The sequence below is a fragment of the Pelophylax lessonae genome (assembly GCF_965119305.1).
Source record: "Pelophylax lessonae genome assembly, chromosome: 4".
Classification (NCBI taxonomy): Eukaryota; Metazoa; Chordata; class Amphibia; order Anura; family Ranidae; genus Pelophylax; species Pelophylax lessonae.
The window spans coordinates 261419384-261441832 of record NC_138771.1 but is presented as its reverse complement, the minus strand read 5'-3'; the positions used below and the strand labels follow the sequence as shown (position 1 = coordinate 261441832).

The following is a 22449-nucleotide window of genomic DNA, read 5'->3' as shown; positions in this document are numbered from 1 at the left end:
AGAAACAAGTGTAAGTGATATAGGAAATACATTTCCCTGTTTGCATTCATGGGTTTGACATACTACCCAACCTCTTGTTAATTTATGTAAATTGTTAACAATATTATGTGTGCTGATAATGAAGGTAACAGTAGAGATATATTCAGCTCCTTACATCTATGTTACATATAAACTAGAATAAATGTAGAAGTGATAATGTTTAAATGTTGGGCTACCCAAAAAGTGTTCCTTCAGTTACATAAAGTATGGTAGATAAGGTCACCCAATGACTTCTCGTTACTTTTTTCTTTCAAAGATCTTAGCTCAGTTCTTGCCCACTCTGTATTCTTGCTTCTTTTACGACAAGGTGTTCCCTCTCCTCTTCTTTCATTATTTTAATTCAATTAACAATCCAACAGGGGAAATCAAATCCTTATGTAATTGCTGCAAAAGGTCTGCAGTTCTGGCAGCTGTAGTCCAGAGATGTCATCATCTGAGTCCATGAGAGACATAAGTATATATATATATATATATATATATATATCGCAATTTCTGTGGACTGTGCTTTTGGTGCTGAGGGATCTCATGTGGATGATCTACATACTTGGGTTGAAGAGGAGTAATATGGGATGACAGTGATGCTTAGGAAAGAACAGCAATCAGCAATGCAACTACATTAACTTTTCTAAGTAGATCACTAATTATTAATAAATTATTATTATACAGGATTTATATAGTGCACGGTTAGCACAGCGCTTTACAAATAAAGAGAGACAATACAGTTACAATAGAATTCAAGACCAAAAAGGTTAGAGGGAGTCTACTTATTAGAGCTTACAATCTATAGGGAAGGAGAAGTGATACCAAAGGAAGTAGTTGTTGGTTTTCATAGATTACTCTGCATCATAGGTGTACAACCTGTGGGCCAAGATAACAAAACGTCTGCAAATAGTGTATAGTTTTCATACTGATAGAAATGGCATTTCTTCAATGGCTTTTAATTAAAAAAAAAAAATAGCTTGGGGATCTAATAAAAAGTGTAAACTCATAGTTGCAGGTTCTGCAACATCATGAAAAGTAGACCTCTGCTATGCAATGTTGCTGTGTGGGTCATATTCTTGATTAAAGCATATGCACATCTCAGACTATCTTCAAGTTGAGACAGTTTGAGATGGGACAGGGACAAAAATGGCAATAAAGACCTAAGAGAATCCAACTATTCCATTCTTTAAAGCTTTAGTTGGAGATACACTTTAAGCAGATTTATGTAATATTAGGCTTTGTGAACTTTTTTAACATATGCTTCAGATATTTACACCATAGGCATTGCTGTCCCAAGTTTCATTGTGTGCAAGGGCTATACTGTCGGTAATTTACATAGGTATGTTGGTGTCAGTGTGAGCTCATGCAGGATCAAAATTATGTGGAAGTACAACAACATTTTTTTATGAGGTGTAGCATCTGTATTCATATAAATCCATGAGAAATGTGGTGGATTAAAAAGAGGTATCCTCTTATGATTTAGCATTAACACTTTTAGAAGCAGCTCATTACATTTGTATGTACAAATATATTTTCTATTGTTGGAGCACATAAGGAAATCCTAATCAATTCATGAGTTTGATACACAGAGCTCAAGTTTTTTATTGTGAAAAAAGTGTACAAACATAACCTAAAGTGGTTGTGAAGGTAGACTTTTTTTTACCTTAACCCCCAGACACCAACCACACACATATATGCGGGCACTCAGTGGATAGGCATTACCACTGAGCAGCCCCATATATGCAGCTCTGTTAAAACTGCTTACCACGCTGACAGCACTCCCAGCACTGTAGCCGGCATGTACCGGAAAGCTCCAGATGCATATTAGCGATTCAGAGCTTTCTGATCATGTGACCGCTGTGACAGCCAATCACAGTAGTCACATGACCCGATTGCCCACCTCCTGGCTTTTAGAACCCTTAAAGGGCCGGGGGGCAGTTGGCGGGAAGGGGTTAATGCATTTTCTGCTACTCCCCACAGCTCCTCCTTATACTTACCTGAGCCCGATCTCGATCCAGTGCTGTGCCAAGGAGCAGTGCCTCTCTTTCTGCTCTCTCTCGGTCCCATGTAGGAGGCAGCAGGAGCCATTGGCTCCTGCTGCTGTCAATCACAGCCTGTTAGAAGAGAGCAGAGGGCAGGGCCGAGTCAATGAACACACAGAGCAGGGCTCAGGCTCAAGCCTGCAGCAGTGTCCCCAAAGCCATCGGCTTGCTAAGGAGCACTGGTGGGGGACCCAAGAAGAGAAGGATCAGGGCTGATCTGTGCGGTGGGTTTGCAGGTAAGTATGACATGTTTATAATTAAAAAGAAAAAGAGAGAGACTTTTGAATCCATTTAAAACAGAAAATGAAAAGCTCACAATGCTCCATGTAGTAGTGTAACAGGGATTCCTGCCTTGGGTTGCATCTTATGGAAACATTTAAACATTTCGGTCTGTCCTTGACCATTTTGTTGACAGAACATTGACTTGTTTGGATTTATAATCTGCATTTTAACAGCAAACACTTGTCAGATTTTTGACACCTATATTTCAACTGCTACAGAGACCTTGTGAGTTTTCCATAGAGTCGGTGTTACAGGAGCTCTGTTACCAGCTGTGTTTTCTGCATTTCATGAGTGCTTAGACAACAGGATTGAATCAATTAGTTGCTGATTCAACAGTCCTCTTTTTAAGCCTCTATGAATTTTCATTGTATATGTATTGAATAAAGACACTATGAATGTTAAATGTTCTAGACACATAAACTACTTATATACAATGTTCAGCAGGTTTTACTAATTTAAATTAGTTAAATGTGCTGGTTTTTGTTACCAGGATGTATAGCGGTTATTGAAACAATACTCCAAGCTGGTGGTTTAGGAGCATAGGTTACAGCTATAACAGCTGGTTTGAAAGGAACAGTGACCAGAAACACCTTCCCCAAATCCTGTAACCACTTTGCAGCCCATCATCTCTCTGTTGTGTGTAACCATAAAAAAACCCATACATGCTTAAAAGACTCTTATTCTGTTTTATTTAAGTCTCTGAGAAGAGGGGAGGCTCTGTGGAGCTCAATTCCAACATTTGGTTCCATGCTCTTTCAATGAAAGTGTTTTTTTTTCAGCTTTGGATAAAGTGAATGGTTAGACCCCTTAACAAGTTGCTATCACTGTCTGTGTCACTGCTAGGGAGATTCACCCTTTGTCCTAGTGACCATTGTCACTGAGACATATAGTAAGAGAATACCCAATATTTTACAGTTGTCCTGACCGCAAGAGGTAAGGAGAAGTCTTCCAATGGGGACACATGTCCCAGTGACAGCTGCCTAATATTATATTTCTTCTTTCTTTGGGGCTATTTCCTCTGCCTTCCTGTTGCATCAGTGGGCACAGACAACAAAAAAGAACCTGATTTTGGTTCAACCACTTCCTACTATATCCAAAACTGAAAAAACGTTTTGGCTATATGTTTTTCAGATCCCTGCCCTCTAATCTCACACCACACTGTCACTTACATAGCAATGCTACTCTCAGCTGCACCTTGCACAAAGATTTTCCAGCTCGCTGGGCCACAATCTAGGTGCCATCAGGCTGAGAGCGATTGTCACTGGACTAACTAGGCAAATAACCCTTTAAATGCCACCACTTTTGTTTGGTCTGAGCAGGAGGAAGCTCGTAATTCTAGCAATGCCAATTATGATTTTAGAATAATCATCTGTAACACACACTGTCACCACTGACAGGTATGTTTATAGGATTTATTCTATACAGTAGCATTCTTCAAGAGACAGGTTCTTAGTTAGCTTGCATTAAGAGCTTAGGGACAAGGTTACACTTCTCAAAAAAAGGTTTTTACTTTTAAAAAAGTTTTGGCTATATGTTTTTCAGATCCCTGCCCTCTGCACTAACTTGTATGGGTGTTTTTATGGTTACACACAACAGAGAGATGATGGGCTGCAAAGTGGTTACAGGATTTGGGGAAGGTGTTTCTGGTCACTGTTCCTTTCAAGCCAGCTGTTATAGCTGAAACCTATGCTCCTAAACCACCAGCTTGGAGTATTGTTCAATAACCGATATACATCCTGGTAACAAAAACCAGCACATTTAACTAATTTAAATTAAAAGGTCAAAATTGGTGCAAATAAAATATTTACAGAAAAAAAGGTGTTTCAAAGAAATAGAGACATAATTCCGCAATAGAAAAATAAGGTACAATTGTGGAGGAAGAATACTTGCAGTCAATGTCCTGGGTGTTATCAGAGTTCAGTCAATGAGCCGGGTGTTATCGGTTCTCAAACTTGACAGATGTTCCTAAATTGATGGTAAAGGAGAACTCCCAACTGGTTAGGGATCTCCCTTTTTCTCTGGGATCAAAGGGGTGTTGACAGATGCCCCTGACCAAAAAAATGGAGTGGCCATGGGCTGTCCTGGGGTTATGACAATATCAGGTCCCTCCCTTATAGACAGTTTTATACCCCTATTCATATCTTCCAAAATGTACCTGTTGCATTCTTGAAACTGATAGATTATTGTTCAGCATTGAATTTCGCATCCTGGGATACTACACACAGGGTAGCTCAGATAAACTTGTCACCCAGGGAATATCTGACAGCTATCTTCCCTTCTATATGTGCTATTGTGGTCATATATGACCTTATTTCATTCAGTATATTTCTCATTAAAACATATACTTATTATTAATGTGTCATGTTCCTGTCTGAGTTTATGAATCGTGTGTGGATTTGTTAAGTTTTGAATTGGGCAGAGCTCTATGATTGCCTTTTAAAATCCCCATTAGTTGTTGTTATCCTAATGGATTTGGTCAAAGTTTTACGATAGGCCTGGACAAAAGAAACAAACATCCTGCCAGGACTTAAATAGCAGGTTATAGCTCTGCACAGGCTTAAGTGCTGGTTTTTGATGTCTCTGAGTTGAGATAATGGCTCTTTTGAAGCGTAGAACCTATGCATTCAATGAATTAGAGGAGGAGGGAAGGAATAATCACTGCAGCAATGTGTAACTGTTCTGTAAGACTGTCATGGCTGACCTATAATGACAGAACAACATGGCCGCTTGCTACAGCTTTTCGTGTGTCCAGGATGGGATATCGTTACACCATATACTTTAATTTATGAGGGAATGACCTGGCAATCAGGTAACCTTAGAAGCATGTGTAGCCATAAGCATAACAATAATAATTGCTGAAGCCTGACAGCCATGCCCAATATAGGTGCTGAACCGCCCATCATAACAATAAAAATGCAACCAATTCCTGCATGGATGTGAATAGAATTATTTTCCTGCGCTCCAAAAAAAGTAGATTGTCTTATGTGGTTACTGAGCAAGGTTAGGCCTACAGCCTTATGCCAATCCCTGTCGTTCTCTTTGGGCCTCTGGGACTGACTAGGCATTCAATTTAACTATAAATCTCCTCATGGTCCCTTTACCCACAAAAAACAACCCTGCCTTTACACTGGATCTTACCCCCAACAGTTTCCAATTGTGGACAAATAGAGGGGTTCTTAAAATAGCAGATTGTTTAGGGCATCTTGTCTAAACAAGCTTTACAAGATAATCATCAGCAGCCAATAGCTGAACGCTATTGTTACACGCACACGTTACACAGATACAGTGCATTTCAGAACATTGACTAGCATAGTAAACTGGACTCACGGGATAGATGAAGAGTTTTTTTTTTTCTACCTTTAATTTTTCTTTTGTTTTTCTCTTCCCATTTTAAGTGTATCTAATCATGTATACTAAAGTTTATTCTTGATTTGTTACAATTGTATATACTATAAGTCATTTTGATAAAATTGGTTTCTTTTCTACATAAACATGAGGAATGGTTTCCTAATATTGTTATGATCCTGAGACAGGGTGTGAGCTTTGACTCAGGAAACCTTGTGTCACACTGCAAAATTTAACAACAGCAAATGTTGTCTTTGAATTGCTGCATTTAAAATAATAGAAGCTTTTGGAAAAGGAAATCTAAACTTCCTATAGAAGAACAAGGGCCTGTCTGCTATGCTGTTCCATCCATTCATTGGCACACTACCTCCATTGATGTAGTGTGCCAGTGCACTCAGGACAAGGTAGGCAGAAAAGGCAACCTCTGGATGCTTGGCAGTGGAGAGGAGATCATGCAACAATGCTGCTAAAGTGGTTCACAGCTCATGTAGGGATGGCACACTTTGGTCTTTTCGCCTTGGGAGCTAAAGGACCTTGTTTCAACACTGACCATTTCATTTTGTCTGTAATCTTGAATTCACCTTTTGGTGCTGTTAACCACTTGCCGACTGCCGCACGACTATTTACATCGGCAGTCAGCCCCTCACAGGCAGAGCGACGTAGGGCTACGTCGCTAGCCTGTAAGGGTTTTGGGAGCGAGCACGCGCCGCCGGATGCGCGCTCCCGCTCGGTCACGGACCCCTCCCCCCCCCGTGCGTGTGCCCGGCTGACCCGATGTCCGCCGGGCACTTGCGATCATCCGTGACAGTGGGAGAAAGGCAGGCGGCTAGTGTAAACAAAGCCGCCTGTCAGTTCTCCCTGTGTAAGAATGGTGATCAAACAGTTCTACTATGTAGGACCGTTGATCATTGTTCTTACACATCAAGCCACAGCCAATCACAGTTAGAAACACGCCCCTAGGACACACTTAACCCCTCCCTCTCCAATACAGTTAACTCCTTCATTGCCAGTGTCATTTTTACAGTAACAGTGCATATGTATAGCACTGATTACTGTAGTAATGTCACTGGTAACCCCAAGAGTGTCAAAAATGTCAGTCAAGGGTCCGATCTGTCCGCCCCAATGTCTCAGTCCCGCAAAAAAAAATCGCAGATCGCCGCCATTACGCGTTAAAAAAAAAACAACAAAAATGACAAAAATCTTTCCCTTTGTTAGTAAACGCAATAACTTTTGCGCAAACCATTCAAAATACGCTTTTTGCGATTTTTTTTACCAAACGTATGGTAAAAAAAAAATTGGCCTATAATGTTAAAAAATTTAAATTTTTACATTTTTTGGGGGGGAATTTCATATAAAAAAATGTGAAAAATATTGTTATTTTTGCAAAATTTACGCTCTTTTTTTGTTTATAGCGCATGATCAAAAAATCACACAGGTGATCAAATACCACCAAAAGAAAGCTCTGTTTGTGGGAAAAAAAGGACGCCAAATTCATTTAGGTACAGCCTCGCACGACCGCGCAATTGTCCGTTAAAGTCACGCAGTGCCGAATCGCAAAATAGGCCCTGGTCAGGAAGGGGGTAAAATCTTCCGGGGCTTAAGTGGTTAAAGCTCCCTATTCCAGGCTCATTACTGTCTATCTCATACAGAAAGCCTGATGTAAAAAATTCCAGTAACAAATGCCAGTACTAAGAAGCCACCAATCAGATTCAAACCTGCCAAGAAGTTTCAATATGATGCAGAATTTAGAAATAGAGGAGTTTAACAGCAGATCCAAGTGTGCACGCTGCCCTTTTACTGACCCTATATGGAGCTGTGTGTGCGTCTTCTGCTTAAAATTTCGCAAAACTCACATTAAGAAACATTGAGTGAACTTTCTGACTTTAACTCAGTTGTTCTGTTTATCCCATAGTATTATTACCTCACTGATTGTTTATATGTTGCCTAGGACTGTTTTTTTAAAGCCCGACTAACACCTTCCACCTCTTGGTCTTCCGACATGTTGCTGCTTTTGCAACATTTCCCAGTGAGTTAAAGGTAGGGGCAAGCCCTTGATGCCCTGGCCTCCCAACAAATTGGTTGAATGACGATGGGTGTCTTTTACCTGGTTAAAATTAGTAAGTGGGTAAGTCTGTGGGGCAAAGTAACATAAATAGGGTGAGTATTGCAGACAGAGCTATTTTATTATTTTATACAACAGGTTAGGCAGTCCTTTATTTATTTTTTTGCTCAAGCTAGACTAAGTCCACATAAAACAGTAGACATGCTTTCTGCAATTGTATGCTGAAGGGAAGTAAGTCTTTTCATGAACCCCTGCGTTTAATGAACCCCAACGAATGAAAACACCTGTCTATGAACATAGCTGCACTTTACTGCTTACAAGCAAAAAGGCAGTTAAGCAGTTTAGCCCATGTTTGAAGCTATAATTCTGTTCATTTTGATTGATCTTTACAACAGGCCCACTGGTATGACAACATCTGATAGTGGGCTGTGTTGGGGAGCCGAAAGTGCATTTGCTGGATCCTCTTCTGCTTCCAGCACCTATTAGTATATGTCATAAATGCATCACCATGTTATCATGCATTTGCTCTGCATTTTTCCTGTTTTGTTTGTTTTTCTATGGAAAAAATCTCAGTGGGAGGCTAGTTTGAAATCATGGTCCTTGGTCATCCTTGGAAAATAATGTCTTAACTAATTAGCATCTTCCATTGAAAAGGTCTTTGCTGGAGTTCAGGTCAAATGTCGTCATTGTTGTTCTTTCATGACAGAGACACATAGTGGGCACTTATTGATACAGATTACTCCATGCAAACTCACATTTCATGAGTTAATGATCATTCTGACATGTGTGACAGTTTACATATACGTCTTTACAACTAAACGGTTTAGAAGCCAAAACAGTGTAGGAGTGTCGATTTTTGTTTATCCAGTCCCATAATTTTCATCAGTTTGGTGCATCCATAATCACACAGAAAAGAAAGTGTCACTGACAGGATTTTGGAGTTGCTACAGTACAGATAGTGCTTGTATAAACAAAATAGACACATGTACAGTATATAGCTATTCAATCTCCACATTTTTTATTCAAATTTTTGGTTTGGTTCTCTGTTAACACCTTGTTGGTCTACCATGATCCAAGAGAACAATGCAGAGATTATATTTAATAATTTATTTAAATCCACAAGGAATCCATTGCTCTGTTTACATTGAAGTAAAAAAATGAGTATGTTGTTCTGATCTTTTGATGACATTGGGTATACTTTGTTCTTTCTCTAGGCGCCTGGATGCCAACCACATCAATTATGTGCCACCCAACAGTTTTAATGGTCTTCTTTCCCTCCGTCACTTGTGGCTGGATGACAATGCCCTGACTGAGATTCCAGTGATGGCGCTGGAAAGTCTGTCAGCCTTACAGGCCATGACCTTGGCGTTAAACAAGATTCACCACATACCAGACCATGCGTTCAGAAACCTGTCAAGTCTTGTGGTCTTGTGAGTTTACTTTATTATATTTGCATTTCAGATCAGATATAATTACTGAAACAGAATTCTCTGAAGAATTTGTAGAAACATTATATAATATTACTCTCTGATCTTTAAGATGACTAAAGGATTACCACTGAATCCGTCATCATGTGTCTAGAGGAAAAGGAGTGTGTTACAACACCAGCAAGTTACCCAAAAAAAAATTACATATGAAATGTCTTTTAAACCACCAGTGTGAGCAAAAAAAAAAAAAAAAAATAACCAAATATTTTAATGTATATTTCAAAATTAAATGTTTCTGTTGCATTAGAACTCAGCTCAAAGTTTTTCCTTTTCATAGGGTTGGAACTAGTGTGGAAGGCTAACAAATTCTGGTGTTTATTGAAGAAGTTCCTCCACACTTTGTGACAAGAGCAATAAAAACCTGTCATAGGTTCTAACCCTTCCTCACTATTTCCAAAACTATAAAAGAAAGTTCAGATGAAGTTTCACTTTCTAACATCCATCATCTTTTTGAAGGGAAATGCATACTGGCTCACTATATGCCCGGATAAGGTTTAGAAAAGTGCAGAAAGTTTTTGAAGAACCCTCATACTAAAAAGCAGTTGCTATTTCTTCAGATAATTTCAGAACACTTGATAGACTTCTACTATTTAAAACTTAAAGTAGTACTCCAAGCAAAAATAACAAGATAGAATGAATAGCCTATCAAAAGATAAAAAAAAACAAAAACAGATTTTATCCAACCATTTTTTCTGCCAATATATGGCCTCAGTCTGATGTCTGGCATCAGGCGACCCACTTTTTTTGAGCCCAGACTATCATGGGCCCTGGACAGTGAAAAGAAAAGCAGTACAGAGGTGAGCTCAAAACTCCCTCACTCTGCTTTCTCTTCCTACCAGAATGCTTCTTGCCAGTACAAAACCTGATTGGATCCTTGTACTGCTTTTTCTTCTCACACTCCAGCTCCAAAAATTCAGGGACCGTAGGAGGCTTATACCAGGTCAAAATGAGGTACTATTTAAAAAAATACATGTTATAATGTATAAAATAAATACAAAGCTGCTTTAATTTGTGTCTTTTATATCTGCTTGGAGTTCAACTGTACCCAGGTGTGGGCATTGGGTGTCCCATGCAAAAAAAAAAAAAAAAACAACATCTTCAGAATACACAGAGTGTTTGTAGTACATTTACTCTGTTACATTGGTCTGAAAATCATAAGAGTTTTCATCTGCATATGATGTCAGTTAAAGCAACCTAATCATTAAATAAATAATTTTAATAAAATGTGTTCCTGTTTAATCCCCTATTAACCTTTAGTTTACCATAGTCAGCCATGAATAACTTCCTCCTTCACCTTCTCCCCTTAACAAATATTTTTATTCAGATTTATTTTGTTTATTTCTATTTTTTAACCATACATTTTTCTAGTGTTGCTTAGAAAAGCCTTTACTACATTTCTAAAGAAAAAAAAAAATACACTGCTTCAAAGCGAAACCGTAATTTAAGCATTATTTTGAATAGGACCAACTATGTAATAAAATGATACATTTTATCTAGCACTATTTATTTACGGTAATTTTTAACAGCCCATTCAGACTGGCGCGACACGACTTTGTGGGGCGACCTGTGAAGTCACGGTGCACAACGTGCACCGCGACTTCGGCGCGACTTGTACGGACTTCATATAATTGAAGTCAATGCAAGTCGCCTCCAGGTCGCCCCAAAGTAGTACAGGATCCTTCGACTTGTGTCGCTCCTATTAGAACAGGTCCTGTACTACACAATGGCGACCGACCGACCGCAACTTGTCAGACGACCAAGTCGCCTGACAAGTCGCGCTAGTCTAAATAGACTCTTAGCTGACACCTAAAAAAGTAAAAAGATGCATTTGTAAATTATTTACTTTTTAAGTGCATAAATATAATAATTCAGTTTTGCAATATTTTTATTTTTCCTAAAAATAAAAACCATTATATATATATATATATATATATATATATATATATATATATTTATTTATACAGTATATCAATATTTTTTTTATCACGAAGTAGGCCTTCTTCTGGCACAGAGTCTGAGCTATCACTGACTTATTCTAATGATCAGAAGCCTGGAGGACCAGCTCTTGATCACATAATTGCTGTGATAGCCTGTCATTTGCTGTTACGGTGATCTTTCAGCAGAACTCTGCCCCGTACCCTCTCTTCTGAATGAAGAAAAAGATGTATCTTTTTCTCCTATTCAGAGGAAAAGAACGTAAAAAAAAATGTTTGTTTATCAAAAAAATAATAAAATAAAGATAAAATAGCTAGGCTTGATCTATGTTAGTGATAGGGTCAGTGTCAGTATATCTTAAGGGCCGTACACACTTGACGAAGATCGGACTAAATATCTTCCGATTTTTCTCTGTCTTCTCAGCGTTCATTACCGTTTTTAGTCGACAGTGCATAAATATTCACGGAATTTCTCGTCCGATTTTTCTTTTTTTTGGCAAATTTGTTCCTAGACTTCCGGGTTGTCAGCAACTTCAGATCATGCGCGGTCTTTCGTATCCGATTTTTCACGGACGTACTGAATACACATTAAACGAAAATGTTGTCCCTCCGTTTTTTTTCGTTGAAAATGTCGGCATCGGCTGCTGAAAGTTGTGTACACACTAGGCGAAAATCGGACGATTTCACTGTACCCCACTTTAGGTAGGATTAAAACATGGTAGTGTGTTTTAGATAAGATAAAAATAAAAAAAATAAAAAATGTGCACTATGGTTTCTTGAGTCTACTACAGGTAAATCAACAAATAATATACACAGATGTGGAATTTATTTTTGGATGTTTTTAACGGTGGGTAATGATAACATAGACCAAAAATAATTAAGACATTTTAGGAAAATGATTTTTGTGCACTTGAAGTTTTACAATTTTAACCCCTTCATGCCAATGGAACGCAAATATGGAGCCTTGGCTTCAGGGAGTCATCCCAGGGTAATGCCTGCAGCTAGAGGCATCACCCCGGTACCATTATTTAGAGCCAACAGTCGGCTTTCTTGAAATGACAACCGATTGTCATTACAAGAAGTGAAAAGGGACGTTCAACCCCCCCCCCCCTCTCGCCACCCTCCGCGGCTCATCCGGGTCTTCCGTCTCACATCCGCCGGCTGGCCGAAGACTCGAACAAAGCTGATGTAAAGGTGCGTTTTTTTTTAAAAAAGAATGCCAAACTTGGTGTTTTGAATGCTTTTAAGTGCAGAGGAGGGGCTTGGGGTCTTTTTTTTAAAGAGTACCTGTCACTGCTACAAGGGATATTTACATTCCTTGTGACAGCAATAAAAGTCAACAAAAAATATTTTTTAATGGCCAGTGTACAAATAAAAGAAAAAAAGAAAATAATTAAGAAAAAAAAAAAACTTAAAGCACAACGTCCCTCCGTGCTCGCACGTAGAAGCGAACGCATACGCAAGTTGCGCCCGCATATGTAAACGGTGTTTAAACCACACATATGAGGTATTGCGGCGATCGTTAGAGTGAGAGCAATATTTCTAGCACAAGACCTCCTCTGTAACTCTAAACAGGTAACCGTAAACATTTTTTAAAGCGTCGCATATGGAGATTTCTAGGTATCGTAATTTGTCGCCATTCCACGAGTGTGCGCAATTTTAAAGCATGACATGTTAGGCATAAATTTACTCAGTATAACATAATCTTTCACATTATACACAAAAATTTGGCTAACTTTACTGTTTTGTTTTTTTTTAATTCATGAAAGTTATTTCTTCCCAAACAAAATTGCATTTGAAAGACCATTGTGCAAATACCATGTGAAATAAAATATTGCAACGATCACCATTTCATTCTCTAGAGTCTCTGCTAGAAAAAAAAAAAATATATATATATATATATATATATATATATATATATATATATATATAATGTTTGGGGGTTCTAAGTAATTTTCTAGCAAATAATAACTTGTAAGCAACATATGTCAGAAAAAGGCTTAGGCTCCAAGGGGTTAAACCATATTTCCTTTAATGATAAAAATATTAGTTGAAACCATTAACATTTACATAATGACCAGGCCATTTTTTGCGATACGGCACTGCGTTGTTTTAACTGACAATTGTCGTTAGAACACTCTACCCCAAAAAAAAAAATGGTTCTCTTTTTTTTCCCACAAATAGAGCTTTCTTTTGGTAGTATTTGATCACCACTGCAGTTTTTTTTTTTTTGCACTATAAACAAAAAAGGCCGACAATTTAAAAAAAAAAAACAATATTGTTTACTTTCTCCTATAAAACATTCCCAATAAAAAAATTTAAATATCAAATTTTTTCAACGATTTAGGTCAAAATGTATTCTGCTATATATTTCAGGTAAAAAAAAAATACTATTAGGATCCTAATAAGTTTAGCGTGACTGTGACATTGCGGCGGATAAATGTGACACTAAGTGCCACTTTTTGGGGACCAGTGACACCAATACAGTGATAAGTGTGAAACAAAAAAATGCACTGTTACTGTATAAATGAAACTGGCAAGGAGGGGGCTAACACTAGGGGTGATCAAGGATTTATGTGTGCTCCTAGAGAATGTTTTCTTATTGCATGGGGGATGGATGTGTGTTAGTTTAGCTTAAACACAAGATCTCACTCTTCCTCTGTGATAGAACAGCCGTCTGCCTTGTTTACATAGGCAGACGGGCCTTCTGTCATTCTCCTGCATGCGGCTGTTCGGCGGCTGACCCGCTGATTGGCTCCTGCTGCATCTAATCACAGCGGGAGCAGCGCTCTGGCGCCGTGCGCATGCGCCCCCGGGAACCCCGGCACAAAATCACGTACCTATACGTGATTTTGCACAGTCGAGCCACCCCGTCGCAGTATATATGCGGTGGGCGGTCCAGAAGTGGTTAAAGGCCAAATTTATCCTGAAAAAAACGAGTTATAATTTACTTGGATACACTAAATAGTTGCAATGTAATGTACAGTTTTTTACTCGGCCTCATTTATGCACAGCTCCGCATTTAAAGTCCCAACATTTTCTTTTTTCCAAAACAGTTTTACTAACACAACAGGTACAAAACTGTATCTAGGCATTAGGATTTATTTTACCCTCCTAGATTAAGGGGTAATGACAGAGTTATTGCAGAATAAACTATTGTAGAAACTGCTTTGGCCCACAAGGAGTATACAGCTGTGAGAGCTGGGGTGGTTCATAATCTATCCTTCAAGTGGAATTCCACTCAAATACTAACTAACCCTAAACCTACTCCCACCCTGATTCTAAGCCTATTCTATCTACCCTGTAAAAGGAAAGATCTTTCTACCTATTTATTCCGAGGGCGCTCCAGTCCGGTCACATGATCAGGTCCCAGTGAAGACTTTAGTGTAGGGTAGGGACAGCTGGCAATGGATGCCCCATAGTAGGTATATGGGTGACGTCATCTCTCGGGCTCTACGGCCGATGTTGGTGATCTCTCCTCTTCACTGAAGCCGGGTGCTAGAGAGATCATATGACTAGACCAGATCGCCTTCAGTATAGGTAGGTATAGACTTCTTTCTTTTTTACATGGTAGTTAGAATAGGCTTAGAATGGGGGTGAAAGTAGGTTTAGGCTTAGTATTGGATTATGCTTCTACTTTCAGTATTTGCCTAGACTGATAGCATAATATTTAATGGTATATTGCAATATAATATGTCTAAAACTAGTGACCGTACAGTTTAGAACAAATTGTAGTGAGGAACACTTGTAATAGAACCTGCTTTCCAAAAAGAGAATGTATTTATTGACCATAGAGCACTGGAAGGGGAAAAATTATAATCAGGACACTTTATAGACAGGGCACTTGGAAAACCCTAATTATGAGTGAAATGCAGGAAACAACAGCAACCAAATATATTTTACCCTTTACAAGTATGAAGCTGTCAGAACAAAGACAATTATTTGTGAGTGGGCTACTGCGGTTTGTACATTGCTTGTTGCTTTATTAAATGTGCCCTTGGTTTCTTTGCACTGTTTATTTGTTAAAATTCTAATGGATGTCACTGATTTTAGAGAAAAGACTAAGCTGCTTGACTGTATTATTTTTTTTAGCTTACAAAATGGCTGCCAGTTCTCAACAGGTGCACTTGAAATTACACTTACTAACAATACATATGTTGTATTCCAAATGTATTTTTCTTTTTTCAAATTCTTCATCACGTAATAACTTTTATAAGGCACTGAATCCATCCGGTTTGGTCATGTACGTTTTGACTTTTTGTATTTTTAATACAACCTTCAGGAAATTGTGTGGCAGCAGGAATTTCCATCCCTCTCTGGCGGAAATATTTGCTCAAGTAAAATGTGCCGCAGGCAGACGTTACATTGTTTTTCTTGTTGCAGGAAGCCTCAAGAGACACATAAGACCAAGTCGCTTATTAACATTCACTTACAAAGTTTCTTCTATATGTCCCTGACTTATTGAGGATTTTTTTTACTATCAAATTTAATAAGTTGTTAGTAATATGCATTGAGTTTTTAAGACGGACCTACTTTTATGGGTTTATGGTTAAATTTAAATTTGAAGACAGCTAACATTGAAAAGGTAATGTCTCTAACATATTTTCCTGTCACCATTTAGACATATTGAAAAAGCACTTGTCAGTATTATCCAAGTAGAACTCATGTAGGAAAGTTTCTGAAAGAATAACTATTTCCTATAGAGTCTGATCAAGGTGTCTGTTTCATAAAGAGACCCTGTCACCAGAACATTAATTTCAAAAACAATGTTCCCTTAAGATTATATATGCAGCGATCACATTTCATGCCTGATATTTACCTGTAAAATCCTCTCTTGTCTAAAAAATCCAAAAACCCTACAATTTCTGCTAGATGCTGCCATCTTGTCAGAAATTAGAGCTGTCACTCAAATGATACTGTAATAAAAGAGTATCTAATGAGGTGAAAGGAGGGTTGGAGGAGCTGGGCCAGCACAGAGAATAATCAATCACTCCCAAAATAGTCCTATGACATGGCAAGAGGGAATTTACTCATCCTGAAGTAGCCAAATTTGCTAGCAAGTTCAAAGGCAGATTGAAAGTGTATAACATTTTTTTTTTACGAAAAGGAAAATCCTTCAAGAAAACAATAAAATTCTTGATTTTTCTGTGCTTTTACCTGCATTTTTTTAAGCTGGTGACAGATTTTATTGAACCATAAGAGTATAAATCAGATTTGTCACTATGAATAAGACAGTCTTTAGAATCATTTGTTTCTAAATTGTTTTGAGGCATGACTGATCCCTTGTACTGCACAATGGCTTATTTTTTTTAGGTTGTGCTCAGTATATTAATATGCGTGCCCCTCATAAACTAGCAGTGTATGGAGGTCTCGGGAACAGGGATGCAGAACAGAGTACAAATAATACAGCACATCTTCAGTACTCGTTTCGGGCCCCTAAAACTGCTGCCAATCTTTTTTGAAGGAGGAAAGTGAAAGCCTTGGGAGCATGCCCTCCAATAAATTCTTTGGCACTGCTTGACTTGTATACAATAAGTGCATGCTTAAAAACACGTTTCTTTAGAAGCACTCATTGAAGAAGTTTGCCTAGGTTCACTGTGCGCAGCGTGCTGTCCTGACTGTGCTTTTAATGTTCCCCTGCAGACATCTCCATAACAATAGGATCTACTCCCTGGGAAAGAAATGCTTTGATGGGCTCCACAGTCTGGAGACTTTGTGAGTTGACCTCTTATTTGTTTCAGTCTTTTCACTGTTTTCATTGATATTCTAAAAAGAATAAAAATAGCTGAAAAGCCAAACATGCTTTTTGGCTTGCCTAATTGCCAAGCGGTTAGTGCAATTGTTCATATGATGACTGTATAAAACAGATCCTGTATGTAGAAAGAAAAGCTCTGAAATATGCTTTCTTGATCTATTTGAACCATGATTAATGCATAGGAAGACCTTTGAAAAAGCTTGTACAAACTCACCACTTATAGTGATTTACAATTCTGTCTTTTTTGGATGTAATTCTGCTTATCCAACATTTGAGATGTGGGAAGGAAGAGTTATGTTTATGTAAACTCTAAACAATTAAAGGAGTTGAAGTGTCAGAATGTTTTTTTTTATCTTAATGCATTCTTTGCATTAAGATAAAAAAACGCCTGGGTGTAGTAGCCCTCCCCAACACCCCTACTACATACAAGAGGCCCTTCTCCATTTAGCGGTGTCCACGAGTCCCTCGGGCGTCCTAGACTCTTCTTCCTGATTGGCTGGGACACAGCCGCGGTGCCATTGGCTCCTGCGGCTGTCATTCAAAGTCAGTTAGCCGATCAGGAGAGAGAGGGGGCGGGGCTGAATGGCAGCTCCATGTCTGAATGGACACATGGAGCTGCAGCTGGGCTCGGGTGCCCAATAGCAAGCTGCTTGCTGTGGGAGCACTCAACATGAGGGAGGGGCCAGGAGCAGCAACAAGGGACCTGAGAAGAGGAGGATCTGGGCTGCTCTGTGCAAAACCAACTGCAAAGAGGAGATAAGTATAACATGTTTGTTATTTGAAAACAAAAAGAGACTTTACAACCACTTTAACTTCTTCTATTTCCCTTTTGGGTTACTTTTTGAAAGCCTTTTAGTTTTATCTTGTCAGTTGATAACGTCCTGTGCTTTCTGCTTGTGCTACTTTTTTATCAGTTACAAGATTCCCAGTGATCTCTAAGGACTATAGAGCCCCTCTCCTCAATGTTATAGAGAAGATGAGAGGGGAAGGTGTTTGTAGTCTTCAGCTAGATGACTACATTGCTTTTCCATATATATAGCATGGTGAGTAAGCATTGCTACCCTAGGACAGGAAGTGTGTTAATGGCAGGATCACCTAGTGAGAACTAATGCTGCCACCACATCTAACAACTGGTAAACTGCCATATAGGGTAAAGAAATATTATATTAAACATTACAGTGGTTTTGACCCTTTCCCAATCTACTGAAAACTAAAAATGTTTCTGCCAATTACAATAATAGTTCATAGAAGGAAATTCTAATATGCAGAACCCATGATCATCTCATTACAGTAGTAGTAGTAGTATTAAAGTAGCTAAACAATGTAACAATGCAAATTTATTTTTAAGATGCCATAGATATGTGTGCTTTAGTATTTGCAATTGTTTCTGGCCAGGATGACAACTCTTGCTAAATAAATCAAGCTTATCTGACATTTGACATTTTAACATCATGTGCTTGATTTATTTAGCAAGAGTTGTCACCCTGGTCAGAAACAATTGCAAGTACTAAACCACACATATCTATGCCATCTTAAAAATAAATTTGCATTGTTACATTGTTTAGCACCTTTAATACTACTACTAATACTGTAATGAGATGATCAAGGTTTCTGCATATTAGAATTTCCTTATATGATCTATTATTGTAATTGGCAGAAACATTTTTTAGTTTGCAATAGATCGGGTAAGGGTTAAAACCACTGTAATGTTTAATTTATTATCTCTTTACCCTATATGGCAGCTTACCAGTCGTTAGATGTGGTGGCAGCTTTAGTTCTCACTAGGTGATCCTTCCATTAACACATTAATGGCAGAATAAAGCTAAACAATGTAACAATGCAAATTTATATTTAAGATGCCATAGATATGTGTGGTTTAGTACTTGCAATTGTTTCTGGCCAGGTTGACAACCCTTGCTAAATAAATCAAGCACATGATGTTTAAAATAAAGGTAAAGTTTCTGTTTTGATGTTTGGAAGGGCTGATTCCATTCTCCTTGCTGGTGGTTTCAATAGTGTATACTTGGAGCAAAAGCAAAGGAAAGAACCTTCTACTCTTAGTCACCTGCATACAATGTAAATGACCCCACTAATACTACATATCTGAGTATGTGGGTGTAAAAACACACAGGACATTCCCTCTGTGAAAGGAGGCTGGTGGGGCTTAGCACGCAAGTTACTACTGTAAATACTGCGCAAGGTGAATGAAGCATGGGCATGTCACCCCTTTTGAAGATTGGATGGGATATGATTTAAAGTCTGCACAGCATACAGTATAAATCCAGGCTTTGATAAGTATGGGACCAACATGCTTTATGATCTACAATCTGAGGATTACTGATTCTGATGAACCGTGTTTACATGGTGCCAGCAGCTGGATAGCAGTTACCAATTTCTTTAGGTGAGGTGCCACATTTAAAATGTTATGCAAAAACGTACATGCATAATGGCACCTTCTATGATATATATACACAGTATGCAGGGAGCCCAGGGGAATGCTTTAAACCATGGGTGTCCAACCTTTTGGCTTCTCTGGGCCACATTGAGTGTAGAGAAATTTTCTCGGGCCGCATATAAAATATATACTATAGTTAAGGTACATAAGTAATAAAATGCCGCCGTGCCCCCCGCACTAATTTAACACAACTAGAGGATGATCAAATTAAATGGAATCAGTATACAGAGGTTTACTTGTTCTGAGAGATATTAAAGGAACACTCTAACCACCATGACCACTTCTGTGATTTGAAGTGGTCATGATGGTAGGAGTCAGAAACACTCCGAGGCAGCCTCTGCCTACTGTTAGTTGGAAGCCGCTGTGGCCATGCCCCCGACCCGAGTTCCTTCCTCCCCAGCAAAAAATAAAATTGTCAGTGGGCCGCATTGCCTGCGGTTCTGGGCCGCAGGTTGGATATGCCTGCTTTAAACTGTTCAAGTTACCTGGACTGGTGTGTGTATCACATAAACCCCCAACACACTCAGTCCCTCATTTAGAGACAAGGAAGAGTCTACTGCCCCTCAGCTACAAGCTAGAGGGAATTTGCATTCATTTTAGGCCTCTCCCAGATGCTTGCACCCCCCATCCCTTTAAATGAAAAGAAAAAAGTCAGAGTTTATATGGATAGTGATGCATAAAATGGGGGGGGTTAGGAAGGATATATAACTTTTTTCTTTACATCTACTTTTTGGATATAGAAAATGCAGCTGATTTTATAGGGGTAGGGAGATGGCAGACATTATAGGAAGACCTTGCATTGTACAGCAAGCACTACCATAAAGCCAACCAGTCATATTAAAATAAAGGGGTTATCATTGCTGTCTTCCTTCTGAAAATGTTATTTGCCTGGCTGTAAAACCACCCCGCTGGCATTACTACAGCCTTCATATATCCCTTATGACAGCTTGCCTGTAACTATTTACATTCAGGACTTACTTCTTCCTGATATCAAATTCTTAGTGTACCTGCTTAATTTTAACAAAGAAACTCTAAAAGTGGAACTTGTTTTAAGCCTGCTGCGATCATTTTTCATTTTTTGCTTATAAGCGGCACCAGTCAGCTTAGAAAGGCTTAATCAAAGTACATATTTTTTGTTTTTCTGGCAGTTCATCCTCAATGGCAGAACCTTATTTTAGAAGGATTATGCACATAAAAGTCTCTGACAGATTCCTAAAGTGATTTAGAACTATGTTTATAATAACATGGTTATTAAATCTAAAGATGAAGCACAATTTCTTCCCTAGTAAATAATGCAATGATAAAAGAAGACTGTAGTTTCTAGATTTAAATCCTTTCATTTCGATACAGAGAAGTCAGTATTTACTATACCACAGAGAGCACATAACAAACAGATTTCAGCATAACAGCCAGGTAGACAGTAGTGTCATGAGTTATGTTATAATCAGTTTTGGATGTAGATCAATCACTTTATGTCTTATCTGGTAGAGAAGACAACTACATGTGTGAATGTTTAACCCCTTTTATAATCAGTAATAAATTAAATATATAAAGTATTATGAATTGTTCACTTGTATTACTTATATTATGTGTGTTAAACTCAGAACTATACACTCATTGGCCACTTTATTAGGTACATCTTGCTGGTACCAGCTTGGACCCCTTTTTGCCTTTAGAACTGCCTTAATTCTTCATGGCATAGATTCAACAAGGTGTTGGAAACATTTCTCATAGATTTTGGTCCATATTAACATGATAGCATCACGCTGTTGCTGCAGATTTGTCAGCTGCGTATCCATGATGTCACATCACAAAGGTGCTCTATTGGATTGAGATCTGGTGACTGTGGAGGCCATTGGAGTACAGTGATCTCATTGTCATTTTCAAGAAACCAGTTTGAGATGATTTGAGCTTTGTGACATTTGTGCATTATCCTGCTGGAAGTAGCCATCAGAAGATGGGTGCACTGTAGTCATAAAGGGATGGATATGGTCAGCAACAATACTCAGGTGGGCTTTGGCATTTAAATTATGCTCAATTGGTACTAAGGGGCCCAAAGTGAGCCAAGAAAATATCCTCCACACACCATTACACCACCAGCCTGAACTGTTTATACAGGGCAGGATGGATCCATGCTTTCATGTTGTTTACGCCAAATTCTGACCCTACCGTCTGAATGTCACAGCTGAAATGGAGACTCATCAGACCAGGCAACATTTTTCCAATCTTCTATTGCCCAATTTTGGTGAGCCTGTGTGAATTGTAGCCTCAGTTTCCTGTTCCTAGCAGACATGAGTGGCAGCCGGTGTGGTCTTTTGATTCTGTAGCCCATCTGCTTCAAGATTCGATGTGTTGTGCATGCAGAGATGGTATTCTGCATACCTTGGTTGTAACTAGTGGTATTTTGAGTTCCTGTTGCCTTTCTATCATCTCGAGCCAGTCTGCCCATTCTCCTATGATCTCTGACATCAACAAGGCATTTTCCTCCACACAACTGCCGCTTTTCTCTTTTTTCAGACCATTCTCGGTAAACCCTAGAGATGGTTGTGCATGAAAATCCCAGTAAATCAGCAGTTTTTGAAATACTCAGACCAAGCCGTCTGGCACCAACAACCATGCCACGATCACAGTCACCTAAATCCCCTTTCTTCCCCATTCTGATACTCAGTTTGGATTTCAGCAAGTTGTCTTTACCACGTCTAGTTGCCTAAATGCATTGAGTTGCTGTCATGTGATTGGTTGATTAAAAATTTGTGTTACCAAGCAATTGAACAGATGTACCTAATAAAGTGGCCGGTGAGTGTATATCTAGTATTAATATGATGGGAGCAATGTATCCTTACTGCAGAATATAAGGGTAATATCGAAGTAATCAGAGGACAATTTTTAATCTTGCTACTGATTGACCAAAAGAAGTCTGATCACAGAATCACTGATTGATTACTAAAAGGCAGAACAAGTGAACATGAACAAAATAAGCTAGCTGGCAGTACGGTACTGTGGATCTCAGTAGTTAACACTAACCATATAAGGTAGGTGAGTGTTACTAATCTACACCATTTACAT

General features: G+C 38.7%; 1 protein-coding gene across 1 annotated transcript in view; it reads left to right on the top strand.

Annotated features, from left to right (window-relative positions):
- Positions 1 to 22449, top strand: part of LGR5 (leucine rich repeat containing G protein-coupled receptor 5) — a 235720-nt gene that overhangs the window by 162495 nt on the left and 50776 nt on the right. Inside the window, exons 5-6 of the mRNA XM_082252758.1 lie at positions 8967 to 9182; positions 16817 to 16888. Of these exons, the coding sequence (XP_082108884.1) occupies positions 8967 to 9182; positions 16817 to 16888 (288 nt within the window). The remainder of the gene's footprint in view (positions 1 to 8966; positions 9183 to 16816; positions 16889 to 22449) is intronic.